This window comes from Ilyonectria robusta, assembly GCF_021365365.1.
Source record: "Ilyonectria robusta strain PMI_751 chromosome Unknown BGZ61scaffold_50, whole genome shotgun sequence".
Classification (NCBI taxonomy): Eukaryota; Fungi; Ascomycota; class Sordariomycetes; order Hypocreales; family Nectriaceae; genus Ilyonectria; species Ilyonectria robusta.
Genome location: NW_025764484.1, coordinates 88442 through 111395, shown reverse-complemented (window position 1 = coordinate 111395; position 22954 = coordinate 88442). Strand labels below are relative to the sequence as shown.

Here is a 22954-nt window from a genome sequence, read left to right as displayed (position 1 = left end):
AAGTGCGATACTGTGCCCCCAATCCTCCACCGCCGGGGCAACGTCCTGCCCGGCCTCGCTTATCTGGAAGCAGCATCTTTGACTCTGGTGTCAATTAGCAAAGCATCTACAACGCTTCCACAACGCTCCGTGCCCCACAGCAAAGGTGTGGTGAGGCGGCTAATTGCGGATATCGACGCCGAGATAACGGGTGAACCCGCATTTAGGACTAGCAACTGCCATGCTACTGGCGGCCGCTATTACGGAAGGCCACAAGGGGCAGAGTTCCAAAATTCAACTTTTCATTTTTTTCTTACTAGGGCAACCCCAATGTGCCATTATCCTTCTGTTTAATCACATATAGGGGACGCATATCACTGTAAAGATAAAATATCCCTCAACAGGGAGAGCCCATTGCGTGACCCTAATTTAGTTAGGGTTGCTTGAGGCAAATATTACGTTCGGCCACAAACGCGGCCATTTGGGAACGAAGTTCATTCATCATCCTTCTCTTACACAATGGATACACCTTCATCCACTTCGACAGAGTATTGTCCCAAAGACCGCAGCCGTCATGTGGATATACGTACGAAGTTCCCTGGGGCCCTTTATTGCCCGCATTGCGCTCAACGGCTCCCTACGGCTTCATCATCATTTGGCCCTATTACCCCTATTTCTATCGACCTCACAGTCGATTCACCTACTTCCCAATCAACAGTCCAACGAGGCAATGCGATGACGATTCCTTCCCAACGATCCCGACCGAGACCTGATACCTATCAGAACGCTACGAACCTAGCTATTGAAAGCCGGTCAAGGAGCATCGCAGCTACAAGCCATACGGCTAAGATTGTCATCGAATTGCACGCTTCGTTTTGGTCGTGCGATGGGTATTATGACAATGTCCTTGACGGTGTTGAAACCCCAGTATACGACAAGACGGCAAACCTCGTTGGAAAGCGTACAGGAAATGTTGAGATCGTTCTCGGGGCAAAGTTCCCTTCTCATGCCGCAATGATAGAGTTCATTGTCAAGCAGTGTGACAAGAGGCTTGCAGTTAAGGAATGGAAGGTCGTTCATTCCGTAGTGACTCAAACTGCTACCTTTGGACCCGTTGAGTTCTCTGATGCCGCGTACGAAACGACCTCGTTTGCGGACCTCTTTCGTGTGGGCAATATCTCGCTTGCCCCAAAGCGCGATACGGTCCATTTGACCTTTTGGTACTTCAATGTAAAGCCTCGGCCTGATATTGAGTCACCAATGCCGTCAAGAGCCGTACGTGGTCACAAGCGAGCGATTGATCGCATACCCTCTGATCTAGAGTCAGAAGCCTCGGCGAGGAGCTCTAGCAAACGCAAAGCCTCACGTACGGTAAAGTCAGAGCGCGTATCCCCAATTAAGAAGGAATCAAAGCCACGAAAGCTATCTCGTATACCGGTAAAAGAGGAAGCTGAGACCCCCTTGGAGTTGGAGGGCAAGGATGATATTCAGGCTGAAATTCAGGTTGAGCTTTCGGGTGAAGATGACGCGGATTCGGCTACTTTTGAGGCCGTCCTTGACGATCCATTCGCGAGTGATATCGATGAACACTCGGAGGCCCAGGCTCTCTCACCTCAGAAGAGGCTTCCTGTCCGGATTGGTAGGGGAAAGAATAAGAATAGGGATTAGTTTCAGTTCAATTGCTACAATTGGTTATGCATCTAGTCGTATAGTTGGTCTCCCTCACCCCAGTCAATCTCTTCCTCCTCAATGCGTTCCAAAAGCGAAGCAGTATCGATATCGTGAGTGGCCAAATGATCACGTACGCGGTCTAGGCCACCCGTAGGCGTCTCCAATAATGCCAGCTCTGGCTGCTGCTTACTCCTAATGTACTGCCGTAAACGATCTCGTAGGAATAGATACGCTGAAAGCTTAGGTTGCTGTGGCGGATCTCTTGGCAGATCTTCCTGGCCTCTAAGAATGCGATCACAGATAGCTATTGTATCTTCTGGCAAGTAGGCATCAAGATCAATACGGTCCCCGTCGAAGATATCTTGGAGCGTTTGTAATCGATCTTGAGGGATAACCTCTGCAAAGCTCTCAACCTGCCGTGCGGTAGGCTGAAAGTAGAGGGTCCATGGCTGCCCAGGAACCACATGCGGCCTATTGCGTTGTTTGCGAATGTAGTGCGAATTCCACGTAAGTACGAAGTCGGCAAACTCAGCCCGCAGGATCGGCATGAAGAGATAGAGCATTGCAATACGGTCGGGTAGGGAGTCGTTCGAGAAATGGCCAAGTGCGGTAATTTCACCAAAATACTCCTAGATTCAGGTTAGCATAGGGTCGAACGGAGTGATAATACTACATACCCGCCAGAATTTAGCCCTACCCCTACTCAATCGAAGCCACCAGCTCTCAATCTTTTCGTTATGCGTGCTTTTGCCATAGATCCAGCAGTCTCGAAAGCGCACATCTTGTGGGATACCTTCCCGTGCGCGTACGCGGGTCTTCGAAAGGTAATAATGTGCTCCAGCCATAAGGATTGTCTCTTGGCCGCGGTCGGAACGGATGATATTTGGCATGGTTTTCCGCTGCGAGAGAACATCGAGATACTGTGCAACAACGCTTCGTGACGTACTAGAGGATATGCCCACGTAGAACCACGTAATAAACCGTGAGTAAGCGTCAATGGAGGCATAGATCAGGGCTCCTAATAGTGCAGACCATTTAGACTATTAGTGCAGACTGCAGATCAGGGCAGGGAATACGGACGCCCGGTGTGGACGCTAAGTACGCTAGGTTGTTGGCATGGTGTTACAAAACCAGGGTACCCATGATTGTTGCTGTGCCAACCACTTTGTTTTGGATATTTCTGATCAATTCACTGGTGCGATCCGGATCAACAAGGCTCGTTTCAAGGGGCGCATCATCCTAGTCGTCAATCCACGAACGCCCGTCGTGGATTGATTATTGATCTTGGATTGTAGTCTGCACTAATAGTGTAAATGGTCTGCACTATTAGGAGCCCTGGCATAGATCTCAAAGCCCCAGGCCTTCAATTTATCGTACGCATCAAGGGACCAAATAAAGTCGGGGCCTGGAGAAGTCCATCCAGTTCGGCGATATCGCATCGTATTCCACCGTTCGGTAACACAAGTAGGGGAAAAGTCGCGAAAGCATGAGTACAGGGCTCGGCGGCTCAAGATATGATGATTTCGACGGACATATACGTAGAGTAGTGTGCGCCCGTAGGTCTCAAGCTTAGTGTGTAATTCGGACTCGTCTTCAAAGAAACGGCGCAATTCGTGAAGTCTCTCGCTAGTCATCTCAGGGGTTTGACGCCGCCAAAGGCCTAGGTCTCGCCGTATCCGTGAGAGGCCAGTCTTTGAGATCAGAAAGCCCTCAGAGTGAAGCTGCAGAAGCATAAAGTGATCGTTCAAGACCTTATCAAAGAATAGGTCTTTAATACGCTCACGTAGTTGTTCAGAGTCTTCGGTATACTGCCTCATGGAAGCATTCCAGATCTTCAGGTTGCGATATACGGTCGTACGTTGAACTTCGATGTGGAATTCGTTATTAAGGCGCTGTACGATTTGTTTGAGCGTGAGACCGTCGTCGTTTTTCCATTGTTGAATCTGAAGGCGAAATGGGGATATATCAATTGAAGGGCGACCCCTAGGCATCTTGAACCGTATGTTGCCGTACGTAGTCAAGTGTAGGCGTAGGGAAAGAGAGGAAGTCTGAGTTGAGATTGCGCGATTTAATTTTGAAAAAGGGGGTTTGTTACGTTTGTGATCGTATGGCGCCAAATTGCCTCATGCATAATATGTTTAGCCTCACTTGGTCAGACCCACAAGATTTTGAACAAAATGTCATAAGTGAAACACAAAGCATGATCAAAGAAAACTTGATTTCAGACTCTAGCTAAGAAAAGGGTATCATAGTTCACCGTACGTCCTCGTGCGCTAATATACGCGAATGTATTCTGCGTTTCCTCGTAAATCAAAAAAAAAAAAAATTCAACTCAGAGCGAAGTGACTAGGCGGACTACGGGTAAAAAAAAAAAAAGAGTTAGTAGAGGCTCGTACATTTACGTATTGGGTCAAATACCTTAAGCCGACTTCGAAGAGGTGCCTTTCTTGTGCTTCTTGCGGTTGGTAGCTGCCTTGAAGATCTGCACAAGCTTCTGGCAGGTCTTGAGGTCAAGGTCTTCGAACGGGTCCGTATCATCACTGTCGGAATCGTCGTCGTCGTCGTCGTCGCTAACCTTGCGCTTGGTACCACGCTCTTGTGGCCAATCAGTATAGAAAATGAGAACGTATTGCAGCGTACTTACTCGTGAAGGAGCAGGCGGCGCCAGATCGGTTCCAGTCGCAATTAGCGCAGGCCGGGGTCCCCTCAGCGACAATGCATCCCTTGAGGGCCCCGTTGTTCTTCGTACACTTGTAGCAACGGTCCGTACCCTCCCGTTCGTCGCCGTACAGATGACGCAGCATAGCGTCGCAATTCTGGCCGCTGCTGAAGTTCATCACGTACGGGGTCTCCTGGAGCTTCTTCTTGTCCTTCTTGCTGCGGATCTCCAGCAGGCGTGGGGTCTAATACGGGTTAGTACGTGATCAACCAGGCTAGTACAGGCCTAAGATAAAGGACATACCTTGGTAGAGTCAACAGCTTCCTGGCCCTTGGTGGTGCTGCCCTTCAAAGCGTTCATCAGAGCCCAGATGGTGGCCTCCGGATTTGTATCGGGCTTATCGGTCTTGTACGCGAAAGTATAGGTCTCAACGTCAAGGACCTTCTTGGGCAGCAGGTTGAATGCGCGCTCGCCCATATCCTCGCGTAGGGCGTCGATCGCAGCCGTATCAGCAGCAGCAGGGGTCTCCTTGGTCTTGGGGCGGTTGCGGTTGCCTCGGGGCGCCATGATGATGTGTACCAAGCCGTATTGCGTGAGAAAGTGTGCGTACGGAATCGAATTGGGCCAGCGAGGGGAGGAAGGATCGTCAACTGGTGCTGCGTGGTTAGGTAGAAGAGATTTACGCCGCGCGAACAGTGATTTAGATGAATGACTAAGCACATGCAAGGTAAAATAATCCTACAAACGGGGCCGTACGGGGGTCCGCCCGGGGGAAAGGGGGGGGGTGACCCAATTCAAAAATCTTCAAAATTGAATTTTGGAACTCTGCCCCTTGTGGCCTTCCGTAGCTATGCTGGTTATCGAATGGCTGGGGAGACAATACCGATTAGAGGAAGTCGATAAGTAACTAGTGCTCTTCTTTGGCACAACCTCGTCTTGTGGATGGCTCTCTCCTCACCTGTTTTGCCCTGCACTTCCACTTCCAACACGGCAGAGCCCTGCGATTGACCTGGCGCAGCTGCACACCCCAATACCCAGCAATTCTATTGGCCTCACAAGCTGCGCCTGGCTACAGGGGTCCTTTTCAGCTGCTGAGGCCTCCCCGCACGCAAATCCCGCAAAGATGTTGCTGTCCTACGATGTCGGTGATGACAATCCATTGCCGTCCCGACTCATGGAGAAGCCATATCGCTGATACCGTCATATCGCACAACAAGGCCAACGTGCCCTCTTCTCAGTGAAGATGGCGCATCGCTGGTTTGAGAAAGTTGAATTCAAGGTCAGAAAGCGACGGCCGGCCGCTCTCCACCAATCTGCCTTGGCTCCTTCACCACCGACACCTTCACCAACACCGTCTCGGTCTGCATCCCAGCCAACCACTCGACCGACATCTCAGCCAACGCCTTCTCCACCTACCTCGACTGATTCCGACACCTCGCCGCTGCCGACTCTCCAAGAGCGAGTTTGGAACCAGGCCTACGATGAGCTCAAAGTGAGCGAGCCCAAAGTGGTCGAAGCGTACGAGAAGATCCTATCAGCTGAACTCTGCCGAAACGACTCGACCTCTGTTGCCTCTCGACCGACGGAAAACGAGATAGGAAGGACTCGGGAGACAAGATGTCGCCAAATGCAGCAGTTGGCAGGGCTCCTAATAGTGTAACCAGTGCGTGTGAAAGCCTCAAACTGCTCATTTAGTCCGTTTGAATTGGCCACACTAAACTACCGGTCCGTCTAACTTGGCCACACTAAACTACCAGTCTGCCTGAAATGCCCAGACTAAACTATTGGTCCGTCCGTCACCGTCACACTAGACCACAGTGCAAACTATGGTCTACACTAATAGTCCAAACATAAAAGATGGCTTGTGGCCCATCCCCGTACCTGCCTCCAAGCTTCCCAATGCCATTGTCGAATTGTCTCACCGCCCGCCTTCTTTATCACGTCCCTGAATCCAAAGTATCGACGATGGTACCCGTGGCTGCCGGATCGACATAACGACACTAGAGTCCAGAATTAGACAACGGTACACATTACGAATCAGAAGGCTTACCTCTGATGGGACTATCAAAGAGCTCCTGTCCCAGGATCGTAGGCATTCCAAGAGGTTCAACGTTTCAATGTTCATAGATCCTCGCTGGTCGATTACCGAAAGCTTGGCTTTGGAGAAGAGTCGCTCTGTCTCAGTAGACATAGGCGCAATCGATAGAATGTCGATCGCCATCATAGATAAGTTAGGGAACCGCCGTCGCTGCGCTGATTCTAACCACCATTTCAACGGATCCGATACCATCATCACAGGCTCACGGCAGTACACTTCGTACTCGTCGTCATCCATGTTGAAAATCGTAGCCTTTTGCTCTCTCATCCACATTTTGTACCCATTTGGTCGTCTTGTAGTTGGCTCTTGTGCAGAAGTTGGTCGAAGAACAGGACAGGAGGTGGTTGATTTGTACGTCTCCCTCCACAGCTCCCCTACACGAGCTTTAGCTCTCTCAATCCATTCATTCTTGTCCTCCCAAGTCTTCTCCATGTATGCCCACTTGAGGGAAGGATGCAATACCGTCGCAGTTGAGTAGACCGGCGAATCTTCCGTCAATTCATAGTAGTCAGCCAGTTTGGCCCAGGCGGTCTCCATCATTGTAGCTAAGTAGGGGATGGTGGTGGTCTTCTTGGCTGCCTCAATGTGATGCAGAAGGTAGTCCATAGTAGGCAGAACGTCAGAGACGGAATTTCCCATGCCCTCGTTAGCCATTGTAGCGTCGTGAAATGGCTCGAGGAATTTGTGAGTCTCGACCAAAGTTACCCAGTCAGAGGGAGTCAGAACATCGTCTTACAGAGCCGGCTCTTCAGCACAAAATACGGTGATAGCTTGGCGGACTTTAGGCCTGAGGACCCACTCGACCATGCCGTACCACGAATTCCAACGAGTGTCATTGTCGCGCCGCAGCCTTAGACCGTCGGTGAGGCCAGTAAACGTTTGAAGCCGCTGGGGTGTCCAAGTGATGTAGACCACGATGTTATGCAGCTTGCCTATCGCCCCTCGCTTTCTCCATTGCTCAACTTCCTTGTTGGACGGCCCGTGGTAGGAATCTGTTGTGGGTGGTCGCTTTCCAACGAGGAACTCCATCACGGCCAGATTAATGATGTGGCCGAAACACCGAAGCCGGTGAGGAAGAGGATCGTAGAAGACATCGAACTCGTGTTCCAAGTCGTCCGATACTTTGTCGATCATGGTGTTCATGTTGGTGGCATTATCCATCATGAAGTATCCAACTTTTGACGCTATTCCATATTCTCGTATGAACTCCATGATGGCTTCTGCCATGTTCTCGCCGCTGTGCTGTCCTTCCAGTTCTTTGATCCTCACCACCAGGGACTGCAGGCCATGGTCTTCGGTAACGAATTGAACTGTGAATCCGATTACGCCCAAACAATTTGGCGATGTCCAGTTGTCGGGAACAATGTGGATTGAAGAAAGGGCATTCTGTAGAGCTCGCCTTACAAACTCCTTTTTGTTGTCGTAGCCCCATTGTAAGTCATTTTTGACCGTGTCGCCAGTCATCGGGAGGAGATCATCAGCAGCCGGGCGAATATACCGGATAAAGTCGCGAAAGGCCGGCTGCTCAACATGAGCAAAGGGGAGGCTGCAAGCTACAGTGTAGCGGCAGTACAATTCGCGCAGAGTGGCTTGGTCTAGGGCATCTTCCTCTGCCGTCACCTTGCGTTTCTTGGCGGGGGGTAGGGTTTCATTGGCCAGGAAGGCAGTGATGTCTCCAAGGCGACTTTGCGTCACTTCCCGCCTGGTCTCTTGACTTCCAGAAATCGTGATATTGTGCTCCTTCCGCAGATGATTGACGATGGCGGTCGACCCTCCAGAGTAATTGTATTTCTTCGCTCTTTTCTTGTCGAAGCAGGGCTGGCAATGCCACCATTTCGTTCCGTTGGAATCGACCCAAGCTACCGGGATACTCTTGCCTTCCTCTCTTCGACAATACTGCCAAATAGGAGACTTTTTTTGTCGGGAGACGCTAAAAGGTGGCGAAGACGATGATGCAAGCGACGTGGTGGCCGCTGTATCACTAATAAGGTCAGAATCATCCAGATGGCTGGTGCTGCCAATAGCACTAGCTGCCTCGGAGTGATCCACGATGGAAGACATGATTCAGTAGAGACGGCACGTAGACAATAAGAGTGGTGATCATGGGAGTCTGGCGGAGCGGAATTGTTGGAGTAGACCAGATTGCTTGTGGCACTTTGGTGTCTCGACTTCAATAGTAGTCGGCATGGAGAAACTGTGGTAGACAACGTTCTCTCTTCACCATTCCAGGCACTTGAGAATGGATGACTACAAATACCCAGGCAAGGCCAAGCAGCACGGCCCGAAATCAACCAACCGCTTCCAATCATTGGAATCTGGCCACCCATGCTTCGCAACCGGCTAACTTAGAAGTCCTAGAAATTTTGGTTTGGACCACAGGTTCCAAATCGCTCCTCCTCTGGGAGGTAAACGTGAAACGCGCCACGACTTGGATGCCACCTTTGCTGGCCAATGATCGGCTACTGGGGAGCATCCCCTTCAGCGTCAGCGTCACGCGAAAACCTTGGATCGTCGCGCACTGGTCCGCTCGCGCCGGCTTCGCGCTCGTCTCGCGCCAGCCAGGTGTCAGATTACAATTGATTCTTGACCTCGCTTTTCAGTTTGCGCACGTAAGCCGAGCGGCGGGGCCGTGAGTTGAGCATCGCGTGTGGTGGTCCATCCTTCCAGGGCACTATTGTGGCTGAGACGAACGTCCATGAGTGTAGTGGACTCCTGGCTTCAATAAAAACGATACGGCATGGGAAATTGAGAGTAGACGAAAAGGCTTAAGAGATAAATAGCTTTCAGGCGGACTGAATTTGACTTAAACTGCGCTTTGGGTTGGGACGTAATGTATCACATAGGCGGGGAAAATGGGGGCCACTGTTTGGCATCATGCAGCGTTTGCGACTGCAAAACAAACAACTTGGCGATACATCTCAGATCATGATGGAATTGATACCGGACTGGAGCTCTCAGCAACTCAGTAACTATGATCTGGCTTGTATGAATGTGATTTTCATGGGAGCGACCAGCGTGAGTCTCGGCATCTCAACCATTTCGCTCAATAGGATATGAGAGCTAGCCTACCCTATAGGTGCCGGATAGAGGCTACCTGGCACCTCGCTCATACGTAATGGCAGGATTTGTATCTCTTAACTCCACGACTTGAGATTCGCAACTCAGATAACATGCCCTTCATCGTCTCTCAGGCTGTAAATATTCTTCTTGGAAATCAGCCAGATAGCCCATTCCAAAGCTATAAAATCAAGTTGCTGCTGAACATGTACATGCAGGCAATTCTGGGCTCTTTGTTAAGAAGATGGTTTCAGTTACGTGATACTTAAGGTACAATATATCAACGCAGTGTAACAATTGTACCTGCTAACATGTCTTAGCACCATGTTGAAAATTTCGCCACACGCGGTCGACGCGTCCGACGCGTTGGGTCGCGGAGTTCTTGACTGGGTTCTCTGCAGCGGCCTCCAAACTCGGGAAGACGCTGCTTGACGCACGTTGAGTCTTGGGCGCACTAATAGTGAGACTGTTAGTCTGCGTCCCTCGCACTGAACTACTGGTCAGTCTGGTCGAGTTACACTGGACTATCAGTGTGGTCCGAGAGGACTGCACTGAACCATCGGTGTAGTCCGAGAGACGTCACACTGAACCAATAGTGCATAGACTATTAGTCTGGACTACAGTGTGCACTAATAGTGCTCTTAATGGTCCGCACTATTAGGAGCCCTGGCAGTTGGTCCAGGAAGGACTGGACTGGACGCAGAAGGCAGCGTCCATCAAGCGAGGCATCAGCGAAGGCTTGCAAGCAGTGCAAGCGGTGAGGGGAATAGTGGACAAGGCGGTACATGCCGTTCCCGAAGTCATTCCTTCCGGGGCTTAATTCGCTCTATGACCGAATGATAGGGCATATCGGTGATTCGAAGGATGCGGGCCTTTGCAGGGAAGTCCTGGCTATTGCTTCGGTCATATACTGACCCATCACCTTGGATGAGTTGAAGGCATCCCAGGATTTCCCATCGATCAGGTCTCGCCGCCCGACCCTGACCCATTAAGGGATTTCCCGGTGATCTGCCGGATCTGGTGATTCGCCGGACTTACACCTACTTGCATTCCAGACATCAATCTATAATAGCTCCACAGCCGCAGTCCCAAATCTTCCAAAATTAAACACATAATGAAAATGCAACTATAAGATATGTCTCAGTCTATTTCGCAGTCATCAAGCCATCGTGGTCGCTTGCTATTCCGCTGCGGCCGCCCGGTACCCCGAAATGCGACTACCATCTCCCGATCACTCTCAACAGCTAGACAGGGTCTTTTCGGACGAGCGGTACGGATTGGAGTGGTCGCTGCCTTCCCTTTTCGGTTGTCTTTTGGTAGATCTAGGGCCTGTGATGCTACCGGCGGCTCTGGTATGAGTGGAAGAGCGACGATTATCTCGTCTCGAACGTCCGGACTCTTCTCGCGGCCTTCAGAAGCCACCCGTCGTTCATGTTGCATTTCATGTGCCATTTCCAGATTGCGACGCTTAAGTTCTTGTCGAATCTGTCGATTGGTCTCCTTCTCTTGCTGCCTGGCCTCCCTTACCTGCCGTTTTCTCTCTATTTCCGCCTCTCGTTGCCTCCTCTTCTCCAGAGCGAGAGCTTTTTGCTCCGCCGCCTTCTGCTGTCGCTGAGCCTTTTGCGATTCCTTCTGCAGAACCTCCTCTTTCTTTTGGGCGTCCATCGCCGCTTTCTTTAGGCGGGCTTGAGCGACTTTTGCTGGGCTAAACACCTGAGCTGAATTTGGATCTGTACGATCAAAGAGCAGATCTTTCAGAGCTTTACCGCGCTGTCTGCGCTTCTTTTCTTGGCTAATTGTCTCGCGGAGTCCTTGATTCTCATATCGAAGCAGTTCAACCTCAGATTGCAGGCTTTCGAGGGTGTTCTTCAGCTTTCGGCTGTTGCGGTCAGCATCGATAGAGGATTTGTCGACTACTTTGTCAATAAGTCGGCGTAAATCTCGGGCCGTAGGTTGCTGAAGGGCTAGTGATTCTGCCGAGTCGCTACCCGTATTCGAATCATCATCTTTTTTCTCAGTGATCTGCGATAGGACCACTTCTGGGTCAAAAGGCAGGAGACCAGTCCGTTTCCACCCACTCGCAATGTTCTCGGAAGAGAAGGAAGTCTCAAATGCGTTCCAAAATAAAGTCCAGAACTCACGTTTCGATAGGCCAATAAGGCCTTGTGTTTTTGCTGTCCACTGGATAAGCTGATTTGAGTATGCGGTCGAAAGGGGGCTGAATAGCGACACGTCCAAGGGTTGCAGCCGATGCGTGGAATGGGGGGGAAACACCGCAACGATAATCCGGTGCTGGTCACACCACTCCAGAAAGTCCATATTAACATGGCTAGAGTGGCCGTCGGTAATGAGAAGGCGATAATCACGACCGTTTCGAGCTTTTGCCTTAGTAAAGCGATCGAAAACACCGACGAGCCACTCTTTTCCAAGCTCGTGATTTGTCCACCCCGTTTCTGAGGTGGTAAAGAAGGCTGATTGATGTTCTGGGTCAAATTCATTGAGCCAAGAGTCCTGGACTTGTCCTGGTTTGCCTTGATAGATGAGGAATGGGGGCAGCGATGTCATGTCCTGGCTGATGCACGCCAGGAACGTAATCCAAGATCGATTACCATCTTGCGACGCACCGAGCAATTTGCCTTGCTTTTTGACGTTAATGGAAAATACTCTCTTCGTTCGATTGATCACACCCAAGAGAAATCCTTTCTCATCCGCGTTATACGTGTTGCAGGGTAGGATGTTGTATTTCTCGATTTTTGTGCGGATCTTCCACTGTCAGTTGTGAAAGGGAAGCTTCGTGCATTGGCTTACAAGCTCAAAATAAGCCCTATACCTAGAGGCATTATCGGCTCTCTTTCGCGCGATGTCCAACCCGTCGAACCATGTACAACCTAACTCATCACGATTGCGTCGAACGAAGCTGTACGGCCAGTCCTTTCCGACCTCGATTTTGGCGATATCCTGGGCGAAGTTCTTTATCATAGGTAAGGTAGGGGGAATGCCACGCGATGAAAGCTTATGAATATAAGCGATAAGATCCCGTTCTTGTTGTTTTGACAGACGTGACTTATACAAACTGTCGGCATCTCGTCTTGACCGCTGTTTGCCTTGATGTCGGCGTCGCAAGGTCGTCTCGTCGCAATTGAAACGCCGTGCAGTCTCAGCATAATTAACTGATTCCGACGATTTCAGGAAATCAAGGGCCTCATCAATCGGCGCCATGGTTGTTGAGTAATTGTCGATTGATGTTGAGTGTGCGAAGTGGCGGTGATCCGGCGGATCACCAGATCCGGCAGATCACCGGGAAATCCCTTAGCTTCGATATGATATTCCTGCGTCTTCTGGGTAGACCATTTCGATGCCCAGGCGCAGCCAGTAGCCAGGCCAGAAGGCGCAACCAGTAGCCCAGGCGCCAGTAGCCAGGCCAGAAGGCCCAGGCCAGGAGCAACCAGTTGCCCAGGTGCAACCTAAGTATGTAGCCAGGAAACAACGACCGGCTAGAGGGAGCCGAGCGCCCACATGAAATGACCCACAGATGACCCACAGGAAACGAGCCACAGGAACGTGCGCGCCCCACATGTCTGGGAGGTTATCCTTTCGTGGCCTATGAAGGACTCGCACCTAGATGTAGCGGAGCCTGGGGAGACTAACAACCTGCTCATCTGCGCGCTGTCGCTTTCGATTTCGTGGTGGTCTCGCCAGGAGCGACTATTGTGAGAGTCGAAACCAAGAGGGAATCTAGGGAGGCCGCGGTCTCTCGGTCCGCAGTCGCGTTGGAGCAGACGCCGCAGGATCCTGTCGAAGGGTATGTGGGGAAATTACCGACTGGTGAGATCGCGTTGTGCATGCATGTCAGTCCAATGACTCTTCTCTAGGTGCGGTACGGGCCAATGGTTAACCGCCCAAGTAAGGTCATGATGGTGTGCAGACCCGCCATGCCCGTCGTTGGTCGTAATGAAGGAGAGCTTTAATGACAGAAATGAGGACCGGCAGTGTATTTCTCCGGGACGCTATCAGCCAACCATTAGTCGCCATTTCGGGAACATCTCGTTGCTAGCCAGATCCGGTTGTGGTACTCGGTCCAGGTGAAGGAAGTCTCAGCAACAGAGCAGGGTCTTATCGATAAGATCACACTATCGATAAGAATATCGCACATGGCTCAAGGAACAAACAGGCCTAGAATATAATACAAGGTAAAGACTGAAATCCTTTAATTTCTCCACGTCTCTACGGCGCCCCGAAGCCCTGGCCAATGGCTTGAAGCATAAATGCCGCCTGTGCCATTTCCTCGTACTCATCTACGCCGATCGAATTGACTCCCTCCGTTGTAGGAGTTCCATTCGCTGGGTGCCATCCTCCGTTCTCGCTTCGCGGAATACTCGATCTTGCGAGTCTTGAGCCAATACCAGTCTCCGAACCTGCGGCCCAGGCCTGGTCCTTCTGCGCAGAACCTTGCGAGAATTGGCTCGCTCGACCGTCCGAATTGTTCCCGCCTAGCTGTGAAGCTAAGATTGATCCAACATAGACGGGATTGAATGGATCCGCCGAGTAGTCTTCCAAAAAATGGGTCATTTCATGGCCTTGTTGCCAATTGGTGTACCGTCTGACCGCTTCGGACGATGGTGCTTCGGACGCTTCGTCCGTCTTCTGGGTCACACTTGACGAGGAAAACGACTCAGGAGGCGGTGCTTCTGACCTGACGAAATAGGATGAGGTAGCCGCTCCCATAGACCTTGGCTGGTAGACCACAGTTGATGGGTCCTCAGCTCCATAATTCTGCGGGTTGTATATAAGCGTCGTCTGGTCCTCTTCCTCGGGGTATGAAGCTAGGGTCGATGTGTGAAAGGAGCCCTCCTCGGCACCAGATAGATCCACCACCACATCATAGCAGTCGCTAGCTGAGAACCGCGACTCTGGCGACAGGATAACCATGGTGTTCAACAGAAGTCGTCCTAGGCCGCTCGGCCTCTTCTGAAAGTTACTGCGGAGTCTCGTGACGATCTTTTCGCACCAGGTAACACCGCTACTCCTATACTGGTCTTTGTATCGGGGAAGACCGCATGCCAGCTCGCACGCCACCACGCCGAGAGACCAGATATCGACGGCCGGGGTATAACCCAGCCTGGCTTCGTCACCAACATAGCGCTGTAACTCTGAATAGATCTCCGGCGCAAGATACTTCTGAGTTCCACAGATGGTCATCAACTCGGAGCTGTCCCGTGATAATCCGAAGTCCCCTAACTTGACGTGGATGTCGCCGCCAAATCGATACTGGACAAGGATGTTGGCCGGTTTGATGTCTCGGTGCGCGATCGGCGTCTCTCTCCCATGTAAATATGCCAGAGCTGATAAGCATTGTTTGATGATCGTCAAGGTCTCATCGTATGATATTTCCTCATGGTCCTCAAGGGATCCACACGGCACATATTCCAGGTATAATTGAGGTTGTGGTGTGAAGAACGACCCGACAAGTCTCACGATATGGGGCTAGAGAGAGAGACCATTAGAAGGGTGGCGACAGACAGCGAAACGGCATACAAACATGTGAGATCTGGCCCATGATGCGAGCCTCCCGGCGCCACGAGTTGGGGTCGACTAGCCCTTTTCGAATGGCTTTTCGGCTAGGTGCTTTGATGACACGCTCATCCCCAGTACTGACGTTCCATAAATGAGTCACAGTGCCAAAGGCACCTTCGCCGAGTTTCTTCCTCAGGTATATCTCTCCGGCGCCCGGTGTGTGGGCCCCCGTGGCAAGTCGGGTGTCCGGATTCGAGACCCCGAGATCGTCGAGGAGGCCCTCGGCAGTTGCCGTGCCCTGGTTGAACCTGTTGACCTTATCCATATACACCGGGGACGATACGTCGTGGAATGGAACCACGATTTGGAAGGAGATGGTGTCCTCCACAGTGATGATGATGCTTTTCATCCGCTGGGGGATACGGTGGCCACCCACGATCCACTGGAAATGCCTCCGCGTCCCCTCCCCCTCCCCATCATAAGTGACTTGAGTCCCAATGAGAGAATCCAAATCTTTGACGATGGGGCGGTTGAATTCGTCGAAGGTCAAACTGAAGTGGCAATTGGATATGCCCTGATAATCCAGAAAGACATCGCAATTCGGGTTCGAACCGAAGATAAGCCCACGGTTGGTTCGTGGGACGTCGCTAAATCCGACCACGAGGCAAGGTAAAATATCAAGGGCCGAACCACCCTGGGTTTCCGGTGGCTCGGTTGACTCTCGCTCGCGACGGCTGTATCGATCCTCGGTGGGCTGAAGCCGCGGAGGCACGTAACGCGGGTTCGCCTCGATCGCTTTTGATGCCCTCTTGACAACAGCCCCAAACCCATGGGGATACAAATAGGCGATCGTGTCTGTGTGTTCCATGCTGAATGGTATTCAGGTACAAGAAGATGAGAAAGTAAAGAAAAGAAAAGGATGCCGTTCTCACAGTTAGAAAAGGGCATCAGCCCATGTACCATGGCAAGCGGGTGCCAGTGCGTGTCGCCCGCCGCGACTGTTAGCAACGCAACGAACGACACCCAATGAAGCCTCTACCCCGCACTCTACGGCACACCCAGCGGCTGAAGACACCTTTGGTTGGCCATCCTAGCCACCCTGTGGCACCATTCACGCAAGGTACGGGAATCCATTGTAATTTCGTAGAACCACAATGTACCCAAGTGCAAGCAGCCCTGGGCCCCACCTCTAAGCCCCATTTAGCAGCGGACTTGGCTGCCTCAGGTATTAAATGTTAGCCAAGTGTCATATCAACAGAACATTCAATCATACCCCTCATGTCGACCATCTCTCGGTATAGCTCCTTTTCATTTCACCTCCATCGATGGTAGCATGGCTTCCACAGACATGGCAACAGCGACATTATCCGTTGATGAGATCGCTGCTATGGGCGATGCTGAGCTTGGCATGTTCATGAAGAAGCATCGCCGCCCCGGTGGTGGTTTCGAGCTCCCTGTTGACGGGTGGGACAAGCTGTCCAAGGATGAACGCAACCGTCTCGCTGAGAGGCTGAAGTGAGTATTTCCCGACCCGCTCAGCGCATGTCCTTTGCGCTTTCTGCTGATGACGATGTAGGGCCCAAGAACGCGGCCTAGCCCAGAGTCCCACGGCTTGTTCTCGCCCACTCGACCTCGACGACCTTGATGCACGCCTACGCCAAGTATCGCCCAACAATAGCTTTTCATTACGACCCGAACTAAAAGCCATCGAGCGATCGGAGTCCCCTACCCCACCGTTCGACCTCGAGGTCCACAGGACGAGAGACGAGATTGAGTCTTACCATGAGCTCATCGACGATGGCGGCCGCCCATTATACCCCATAGACGTTATTCAGGATGTTTATAGGAATCCAAACAACTATGCTGAGATTCTGCGACCTTGGCAGGAGTCCCTCACCCAAATACGCCCTGGAGGCATATTCCAGAGACAGTTGCAGAGGTGGCAGGACTTCCGCAAGTGGCAAAACGATAATCGAGGCCGTGAGGACGACGATGGTGGCTTCCCGGCGTATGTCGAGCAGCAGAAGCACTGGATAAAACGAGACTGTTTGAAGGAAACACGTGCCCGGCGCCTGGCCGAGATTGAAGCTGATCCGTCATGCCTTAAGCCGGAATGGGATCAGATGCAATTACTTCGCAGACGGCAGCGACGCCTCTACAGAGAACGCGACTGCGACGGGTTCCACGACTATGCAGCGGCGGTGAAGCGCCGCCTCACACGCCACGACTTCACCCAACCGTTTGAGCTCGAGGAAGACCCCAAGAAACAGGATCGGCTGGCAACGTGGATCGAATACCTCAACTACGAGTACTGGTGGCTTGACAAGTACATCGGCGATATCGAGCGCCTAGAGCCAAAGCACGACAAGGCCTGGCAGGAGCTTGTCGATGCGAAGATACCGAGACCTCACGAGACGAAAGAGTTTGTGCGGACCGCCGCATCAGGGATGGAGTGCCAGACAGAAGAGGATCAAGCCATGAAGGCCGTGCAGATGGCAGAGTCCGAAGCGAAACGAATCTATGTGTTGACCCAAGAAGATCCGAAGCGTTTACGTATTCCCAAGGCAAAGCGGATATCGATGTTGAAAGTCGGTGCAGAGAAATTGCTTGCTGCAAAGCGACGGTTCGGGCAGATCCGGAAACGGAACGATCGAATCACGGAATTTGTTCGGGCAACATTCGACTACGCGGATGCAAGGAGAAACGCTGCTCGTCACCGCGTCCTTGTGCAATGGGTTCTGGAGCAAGTTCCTTTGATCGAGGCCGAGATGGCCCAGTCCGACGCCAGCAAGACTATGCCTCCTGCAGCCAGTAGGACGAAGAGGAAGCTTACTAACGACGCAGAGCCTGTGGGCAGACGAAACCCGAAAAAGCAGAAGCTTGATGATCAGGAGCTGGATCCAAGCAGCAGAGCTGAGGCCCCGCCAAAAGCCGAAGGGACGCAACCGGCACCCCGGGACGCTGGGGCAATACCCGAGGGACCCCGCCGTAGCGCACGTATCGCAGCGCTCCAAGGCGCTGTCAAGCCGGCTTCAGAGCGCGATACTTCCCAACCAAGACCGCCATCGTGGCCCACAGCGAAGGTTGCACAACCGCCCAGGTCTCATTTGTCCGCGGGGAGCACAAAAGCTTTGACGGGTACGAAGAGGGAGCTGCAGAGTGTCGGTCGACGCGGTGTTGCCAAACCTGCTGCAGAAGTGCTACGGAGACGTCGGCGGCGAAGGCGGGGTCGGTGAGGGGGTGGTGCATACTTCCGTTGTGCTCATCCAATAAATTGACCAGACTGCCTGTCATATTTGTCATGTTTTGTTAGTAAGCAACCCTGCTAAACGGGCTTTCGCGGAGACAACGTTTCATGTGCCTGAACCTGGGGGGTCGTCTTCACTGTCTTCACTCTTTCTGCTGCGACGTGGCCCTGACGCCCAAAACATCATCACGCGCGGGGATGAGCGCGGGCACGCCCGTCCCCGATTGACACCAGACACCAGAGCGTGGTCCACAAGGATGTGCGCGTCGCAAACATGTTGTTCATTCCCGAGACCAATGGGATCATAATAATTGACATTGAACGGGCTTCGCTGCTCAGGCCGCCTCGGCGTCCGTTGGCGCAGTTGGTGCCAAACAAGCGAGCATGGAAGCAAGAGACAATAGATATCAAGGCGACTGGAGGTTCACGCAATCAAAGCCGATCAAGTCGAGGACTTTCCGAGGATATTTTGATGGCGAAGACGGCGTTCTTAGACGGGAAAATGCACCGAAAGCTATGAGTTATCGGAGTCTACTCACAGAAGCTTCCGACGTGAAGGTAGTCGCGGCAGACGTAGCCCGACCGGCTTGCCATATCTTGGTGGAGTCATATAGGTGAGCCAGTCCGCGGGGACGGTAGCTCGTTAGGCACACCGTGTCTCCGGTTTCTTTGCTAGTCGCGCACACGAAGCTTGTCGGTTAGCTGTGCCGCAAGGAAACGAGAGAGTCAGAAACGCACACTTTGCAAGCTGTTTTGGAGGGATCTTTAAGAAGCGCGTCTTCGCCGTGGCCGTTGTCCACCAGGATCTGCTTGACCGCCTGCTCCAGCGACACAATATCGAATCTGCCCTGTAACTGGCCGTTGATCTTGACCCTATGGCTCTTCTTCTCGAACACCTTGTCGGACAAGGACTGGTAGGCAGCGATGCATTCGTCAACGGTTCAGGCGCCCCAGCATGATGGCGATCAGGCGCCGGTGCTGGTGCCGCAGATCATGCCGAAGTAATCGCATGGCTTGGGCGGGAGTCGGGGTCGATGGTAGACATGAGATTTTGTAGAATCATCAGCGAGGACAGGCCGCGGACCCGCCGCCGTCGTCGAGGGCAAGTAGGCGAATGCCATTGTCAGGCATGGTGCTGCGGTGAGCGGTCCAGCGTTAGTAAACCTGGCGTGACAGAAAGGCAGCATGATCTCTGACGTGCTCGTAGTTGTCCGAAGCTTAGCTGGAGAGTCGTCACCAGCACTTGGTATGGAGGACCCAGGCGATGGTCATGGGCTAAGAACTACCGTTCAGGCAACGCGGTGTTAGCCGCACCCGTGGGCCCGCCCTCTGTCTGTTGGCTTGAGAGAGTGACTGGGAGGGGAACCTAAAGAGACCCAGCCAACGTCTGCCAGGTTAGTTCTGTGTGGAATTTCAGCCACGTGGCTGAGGTCGTGGCAGAAGCTGGTGAACCCCGTCGCCTCTTACGGGACGGATGTCCCTGGCCGCCAGTAAAGGTTCAAGCTTTGGTCTGCGGGGCAGGTACATCGACCAAGAGGACAATAGTGGACTTCAGGTATGCAAAAACAGACTAGAAGCTAGTTGTTAATGGATGCTGCTTCGTCCAAACGGATGTCTGTTGTTCGATCTGACGCATGCGTTTAAGAACAGACACCTTGTGCTCTCTGTTCTAGCCTGAACTCCGGGCTGCTATGTAGCCGTTATGGTGGGGGTTGGATACAATTATCATGACCCTCCTTGTATCGAGATCTGCAGACTACCGTCCCGTACCCACTAATCCGGGACAGGCTTTGACGATGGCCTGCGCGCGCCACACTCCAGTCGCTCAGGGAGCAGTGAGCGACTCAACGCGTCCACGACGCGCTATGCCCCACAGCAGCGCTAGGAGACTGCTGACCGCGGACATCAACGGGAGCAAGCGCCTCCAGAGAACAGATTCTTGTGCTCATTTTCACTATCAGCCGTTGCCTCTCTCTCAACATAGCGATGTCCTGTGTCGGGCCAATCATTGCAAAATGCGCGAAAACGCTTCTGCCTCCTCGGCGGAAGTCTAAGCCGCAACTCAGCCACGCTGCAGCCTCGTTGGGCACCCGCCTTAGTACCGCTGCTAGATCCCCTCCCTCATCGTCTCGGGCTGTTGAAGCGCGAACTAGACTCCCTCGAAACTGCTTCCCTGACCATCAGTGTGTTATCGCGTGCCATGGCCGATGCTGTGGGCCTCGCTGCAAGCGTCATCGCAATCATCGACCTGTCCGCCAACGTCGCCGTCCTCTGTCTCCAATACTCCACCGCTGTCGGGAACGCTAGGGCTGACATCACACGCCTCCGAAGCCGGTTGGACGACCTAGGCACAACCCTCCAGGGTGTTCATCATCTTCTTGATAACCTGAATGATCAAGCGCTCGCGACGTCGCGAAAACTGGTCGACTCTGTTGATGGCTGCACATCAGAGCTGGTCCAGTTGCAGAGCAGGCTGGATCCGGGCAAGGCCCGCAAGGCGATGCGCCGTTTCGGACTTCGTGCCCTCAAGTGGCCGTTCGACAGCAAGGAGGTCAGCGATATCGTCTCTAACCTAGAACGCTATGAACGGACCATCACTCTAGGTCTACAAATCGACCAAACGTAAGCCAGCAAACTGCCGGATGTATTGAGCACGATGGAACGGCTAACGAGATTGTTTTCGCAGTACAATTCTGCTCGACATACAGCAGAGGATCGAAGGCGTCTCGCTCCAGCCCGAAGAGGATGCATCGATAGCTCGCAAGCCCTGCTTCAACCTACCATTCGAACGCGATCCCGACTTCGTCGACCGACCCAATATTATGGCGTGGATGGGGGAGCAATATACAGGCCCCGTCGGTCGCATGGCCCTCGTTGGCATGGGCGGATTCGGGTACGAGCCGGAGTGGCTAACGAACTTGTGCAGACCATAATCACGCTGACTGGCCGTAGTAAATCGCAGGTCGCTATTCAATTTGCGCATCACATCCGCGACACGTCACCGCAAACCAGCGTCTTCTGGGTACACGCGAGTTCGAAGCCAAGGTTTGAAGAGGCATACCGGTCCATTGCGGACAATCTACGGCTACCTAGGCGAAACGATCCCAGCGTCGACGTGCTCCGGCTAGTTCGCGACTGGCTGCAGAGAGAGGAAGCTGGCCCGTGGTTAATGGTCTTGGACAATGTTGACGACGTCAACCTCTTCTACCCCAGCTCCAGCGCCGGAAGAGATGGGGCAGTATGCCATCCAGCGGACGAGAACCCTGCTGCACTGAGCGTGCAGCGGCCACTCGCAGTCTTCCTACCGAAACGCCGCAATGGAATCATCCTCGTCACATCACGCAGCATGGACGCCTCTGAGAAGTTAACAGGTAGCCATAAGGCTGTCTACAGGATCTGAGCCATTCAGTGGTGAAGCAGAAATATTACGGCAATGGCGCTTCCCCACAGAAAGCAAGGGCCACCGAGCCGGGCAAGGGCCGAAACCCGTTCAGCAACAGCCCGGTCGGTTCGCCTCCAAACCGTCCCACAGAGCCTTCTTCTGTAGCGGGTGTCGCGAGAAATGGGAAAAGGGGTGGAAAGGGGAAGGCAGTGGAGGAGAGAGAATCTTCAGAAGTAACTAAGCAGCTCTCATCTCCTCCGAGACTGAGCAGTCCCAGCATAGCACGCCCTCAAACCGAGCGGCCACTGGGGTCAAATGGTTGGTATTTCCAACAGCACAAGCCTTCTTGACTGACGGGATTCTTTAGGCGGTCGAGAAGATGGCGCATCAGCGATTGTTATAGGTGAGTAATTGGCCCGTTTCAGAGCAGAACTACGGTATAATAATGCTATAAACATGATAGATTCAGAAGAAGTGGACGCGTCTCCAGGGAGAAGCGCGCTTAAGCGAGGCGCTGCTTCAAACATGGAACGTCGAGGAAGCGGTCAAGCGCGCGGAAGTAGGCAAAGGCGATGGTGAGCCGTATTCTCACTGAGTGGAGCCTTCCGGAGTTTAGCCGCGCTGCCGGCCTTTGATTGGCCAGGCTAGATTTCATCGCTCAGAGGTATCCCCCAACACCATTCTACGTAGCTCTTCGTTTAAAAGGCTTGTGGCTCTTCGGCTCTTCAATTGCTACTCTTGAGGCTTGTAAGTGTGGCCTGTGAATCTGGATTGTGGCCTGTGTGTGGCCATGCTGTTGTGGCTTTCATGGTAGAGAGTTGAGAGGGGCGCGGAAAAAGAAGCCTTTCGTTCCTCAAGGCACAGGGCGCAGGCAGATCAGGGCGCTAACTGGACCGGGCGTTAGGCAGAGAGAGCGCGGAAGGAAGAACCTTTCGTTCCTCAAGGCAAAGAAGCCTTTCGTTCCTCAAGGCAATGTGTGCTATGAGGATTTACATGAGGATTTATAATCGTGGCCGTGCTGTGGCTTGTGAATTGGGGCTTTGAGGGTGAGAGAGGGCGCGGAAAAAGAAGCCTTTCGTTCCTCAAGGCATCAGATCGTTAGGTGGCCCGGGAGTTCGCACCTTTTTGTGTGGCGGAAGGATGATCCTCAAGGCATAAATCTTGCAGCGGGTACCGGTGATGATCACAAGACGAAGCTTGGCGAGGCTGCGGCGGGGTAACTGCAGAAGCTGGGCAGAAGTTGGGCAGAAGTTGGGCAAACACCCACTGCAGCTCCCTCCAAAGTCTCCCACGGCTCGTCGCTAATCATCCAGAGCTGGTCCAGTCACCGAGTTTGGAACCCATCAT

At 52.7% G+C, this 22954-nt stretch overlaps 8 protein-coding genes across 8 annotated transcripts; 5 read left to right on the top strand and 3 right to left on the bottom strand.

Annotated features, from left to right (window-relative positions):
- Positions 1 to 253: 253 nt before the first annotated feature.
- BGZ61DRAFT_594430 (uncharacterized protein) lies at positions 254 to 1647 on the top strand (the record flags this gene model as incomplete). Its single annotated transcript, XM_046256851.1, has 1 exon — positions 254 to 1647. The coding sequence occupies exon 1, from the start codon at positions 499 to 501 to the stop codon at positions 1645 to 1647; it is 1149 nt and encodes a 382-aa protein (XP_046094915.1). The 5' UTR covers positions 254 to 498.
- BGZ61DRAFT_466547 (uncharacterized protein) lies at positions 1644 to 3701 on the bottom strand. Its single transcript, XM_046247683.1, has 3 exons — positions 2991 to 3701; positions 2328 to 2654; positions 1644 to 2279 (listed from the first exon to the last, which is right to left on the bottom strand). The coding sequence occupies exons 1-3, from the start codon at positions 3639 to 3641 to the stop codon at positions 1680 to 1682; spliced, it is 1578 nt and encodes a 525-aa protein (XP_046094914.1). The 5' UTR covers positions 3642 to 3701; the 3' UTR covers positions 1644 to 1679.
- A 9781-nt stretch (positions 3702 to 13482) lies between these two features.
- BGZ61DRAFT_466531 (protein kinase) lies at positions 13483 to 16194 on the bottom strand. The gene is made up of 2 exons (XM_046247682.1): positions 15004 to 16194; positions 13483 to 14948 (listed from the first exon to the last, which is right to left on the bottom strand). The coding sequence occupies exons 1-2, from the start codon at positions 15844 to 15846 to the stop codon at positions 13689 to 13691; spliced, it is 2103 nt and encodes a 700-aa protein (XP_046094913.1). The 5' UTR covers positions 15847 to 16194; the 3' UTR covers positions 13483 to 13688.
- A 33-nt stretch (positions 16195 to 16227) lies between these two features.
- On the top strand, positions 16228 to 18658 carry BGZ61DRAFT_466529 (uncharacterized protein). The gene is made up of 2 exons (XM_046247681.1): positions 16228 to 16493; positions 16555 to 18658. The coding sequence occupies exons 1-2, from the start codon at positions 16312 to 16314 to the stop codon at positions 18212 to 18214; spliced, it is 1842 nt and encodes a 613-aa protein (XP_046094912.1). The 5' UTR covers positions 16228 to 16311; the 3' UTR covers positions 18215 to 18658.
- BGZ61DRAFT_372293 (uncharacterized protein) lies at positions 18470 to 18745 on the top strand (the record flags this gene model as incomplete). The annotated part of the gene is made up of 1 exon (XM_046242166.1): positions 18470 to 18745. A coding segment is annotated over one exon (276 nt), but the record flags the coding sequence as incomplete, so codon positions are not given.
- Positions 18746 to 18968: 223 nt separating this feature from the next.
- BGZ61DRAFT_189238 (uncharacterized protein) lies at positions 18969 to 19741 on the bottom strand. Its single transcript, XM_046237786.1, has one exon. The coding sequence runs from the start codon at positions 19410 to 19412 to the stop codon at positions 19191 to 19193; it is 222 nt and encodes a 73-aa protein (XP_046094910.1). The 5' UTR covers positions 19413 to 19741; the 3' UTR covers positions 18969 to 19190.
- A 684-nt stretch (positions 19742 to 20425) lies between these two features.
- BGZ61DRAFT_372184 (uncharacterized protein) lies at positions 20426 to 21158 on the top strand (the record flags this gene model as incomplete). The annotated part of the gene is made up of 2 exons (XM_046242160.1): positions 20426 to 20847; positions 20912 to 21158. The coding sequence occupies 2 exons, from the start codon at positions 20426 to 20428 to the stop codon at positions 21156 to 21158; spliced, it is 669 nt and encodes a 222-aa protein (XP_046094909.1).
- Positions 21159 to 21184: 26 nt separating this feature from the next.
- BGZ61DRAFT_319153 (uncharacterized protein) lies at positions 21185 to 21568 on the top strand (the record flags this gene model as incomplete). The annotated part of the gene is made up of 1 exon (XM_046238910.1): positions 21185 to 21568. A coding segment is annotated over one exon (384 nt), but the record flags the coding sequence as incomplete, so codon positions are not given.
- Positions 21569 to 22954: the final 1386 nt, after the last annotated feature.

Coding starts and splice junctions, on each gene's coding strand:
- BGZ61DRAFT_466547 (XM_046247683.1), bottom strand. CDS start 3,641: ATGCCTAGGGGTCGCCCTTCAATTGATATATCCCCATTTCGCCTTCAG. Junction 2,655..2,990: donor CCTGGGGCTTTGAGATCTAT/GCCAGGGCTCCT, acceptor GCCCTGATCTAT/GCCTCCATTGACGCTTACTC. Junction 2,280..2,327: donor GTAGGGCTAAATTCTGGCGG/GTATGTAGTATT, acceptor ACCTGAATCTAG/GAGTATTTTGGTGAAATTAC.
- BGZ61DRAFT_466531 (XM_046247682.1), bottom strand. CDS start 15,846: ATGGAACACACAGACACGATCGCCTATTTGTATCCCCATGGGTTTGGG. Junction 14,949..15,003: donor TCATGGGCCAGATCTCACAT/GTTTGTATGCCG, acceptor CTCTCTCTCTAG/CCCCATATCGTGAGACTTGT.
- BGZ61DRAFT_466529 (XM_046247681.1), top strand. CDS start 16,312: ATGGCTTCCACAGACATGGCAACAGCGACATTATCCGTTGATGAGATC. Junction 16,494..16,554: donor CGTCTCGCTGAGAGGCTGAA/GTGAGTATTTCC, acceptor ATGACGATGTAG/GGCCCAAGAACGCGGCCTAG.
- BGZ61DRAFT_189238 (XM_046237786.1), bottom strand. CDS start 19,412: ATGCTGCCTTTCTGTCACGCCAGGTTTACTAACGCTGGACCGCTCACC.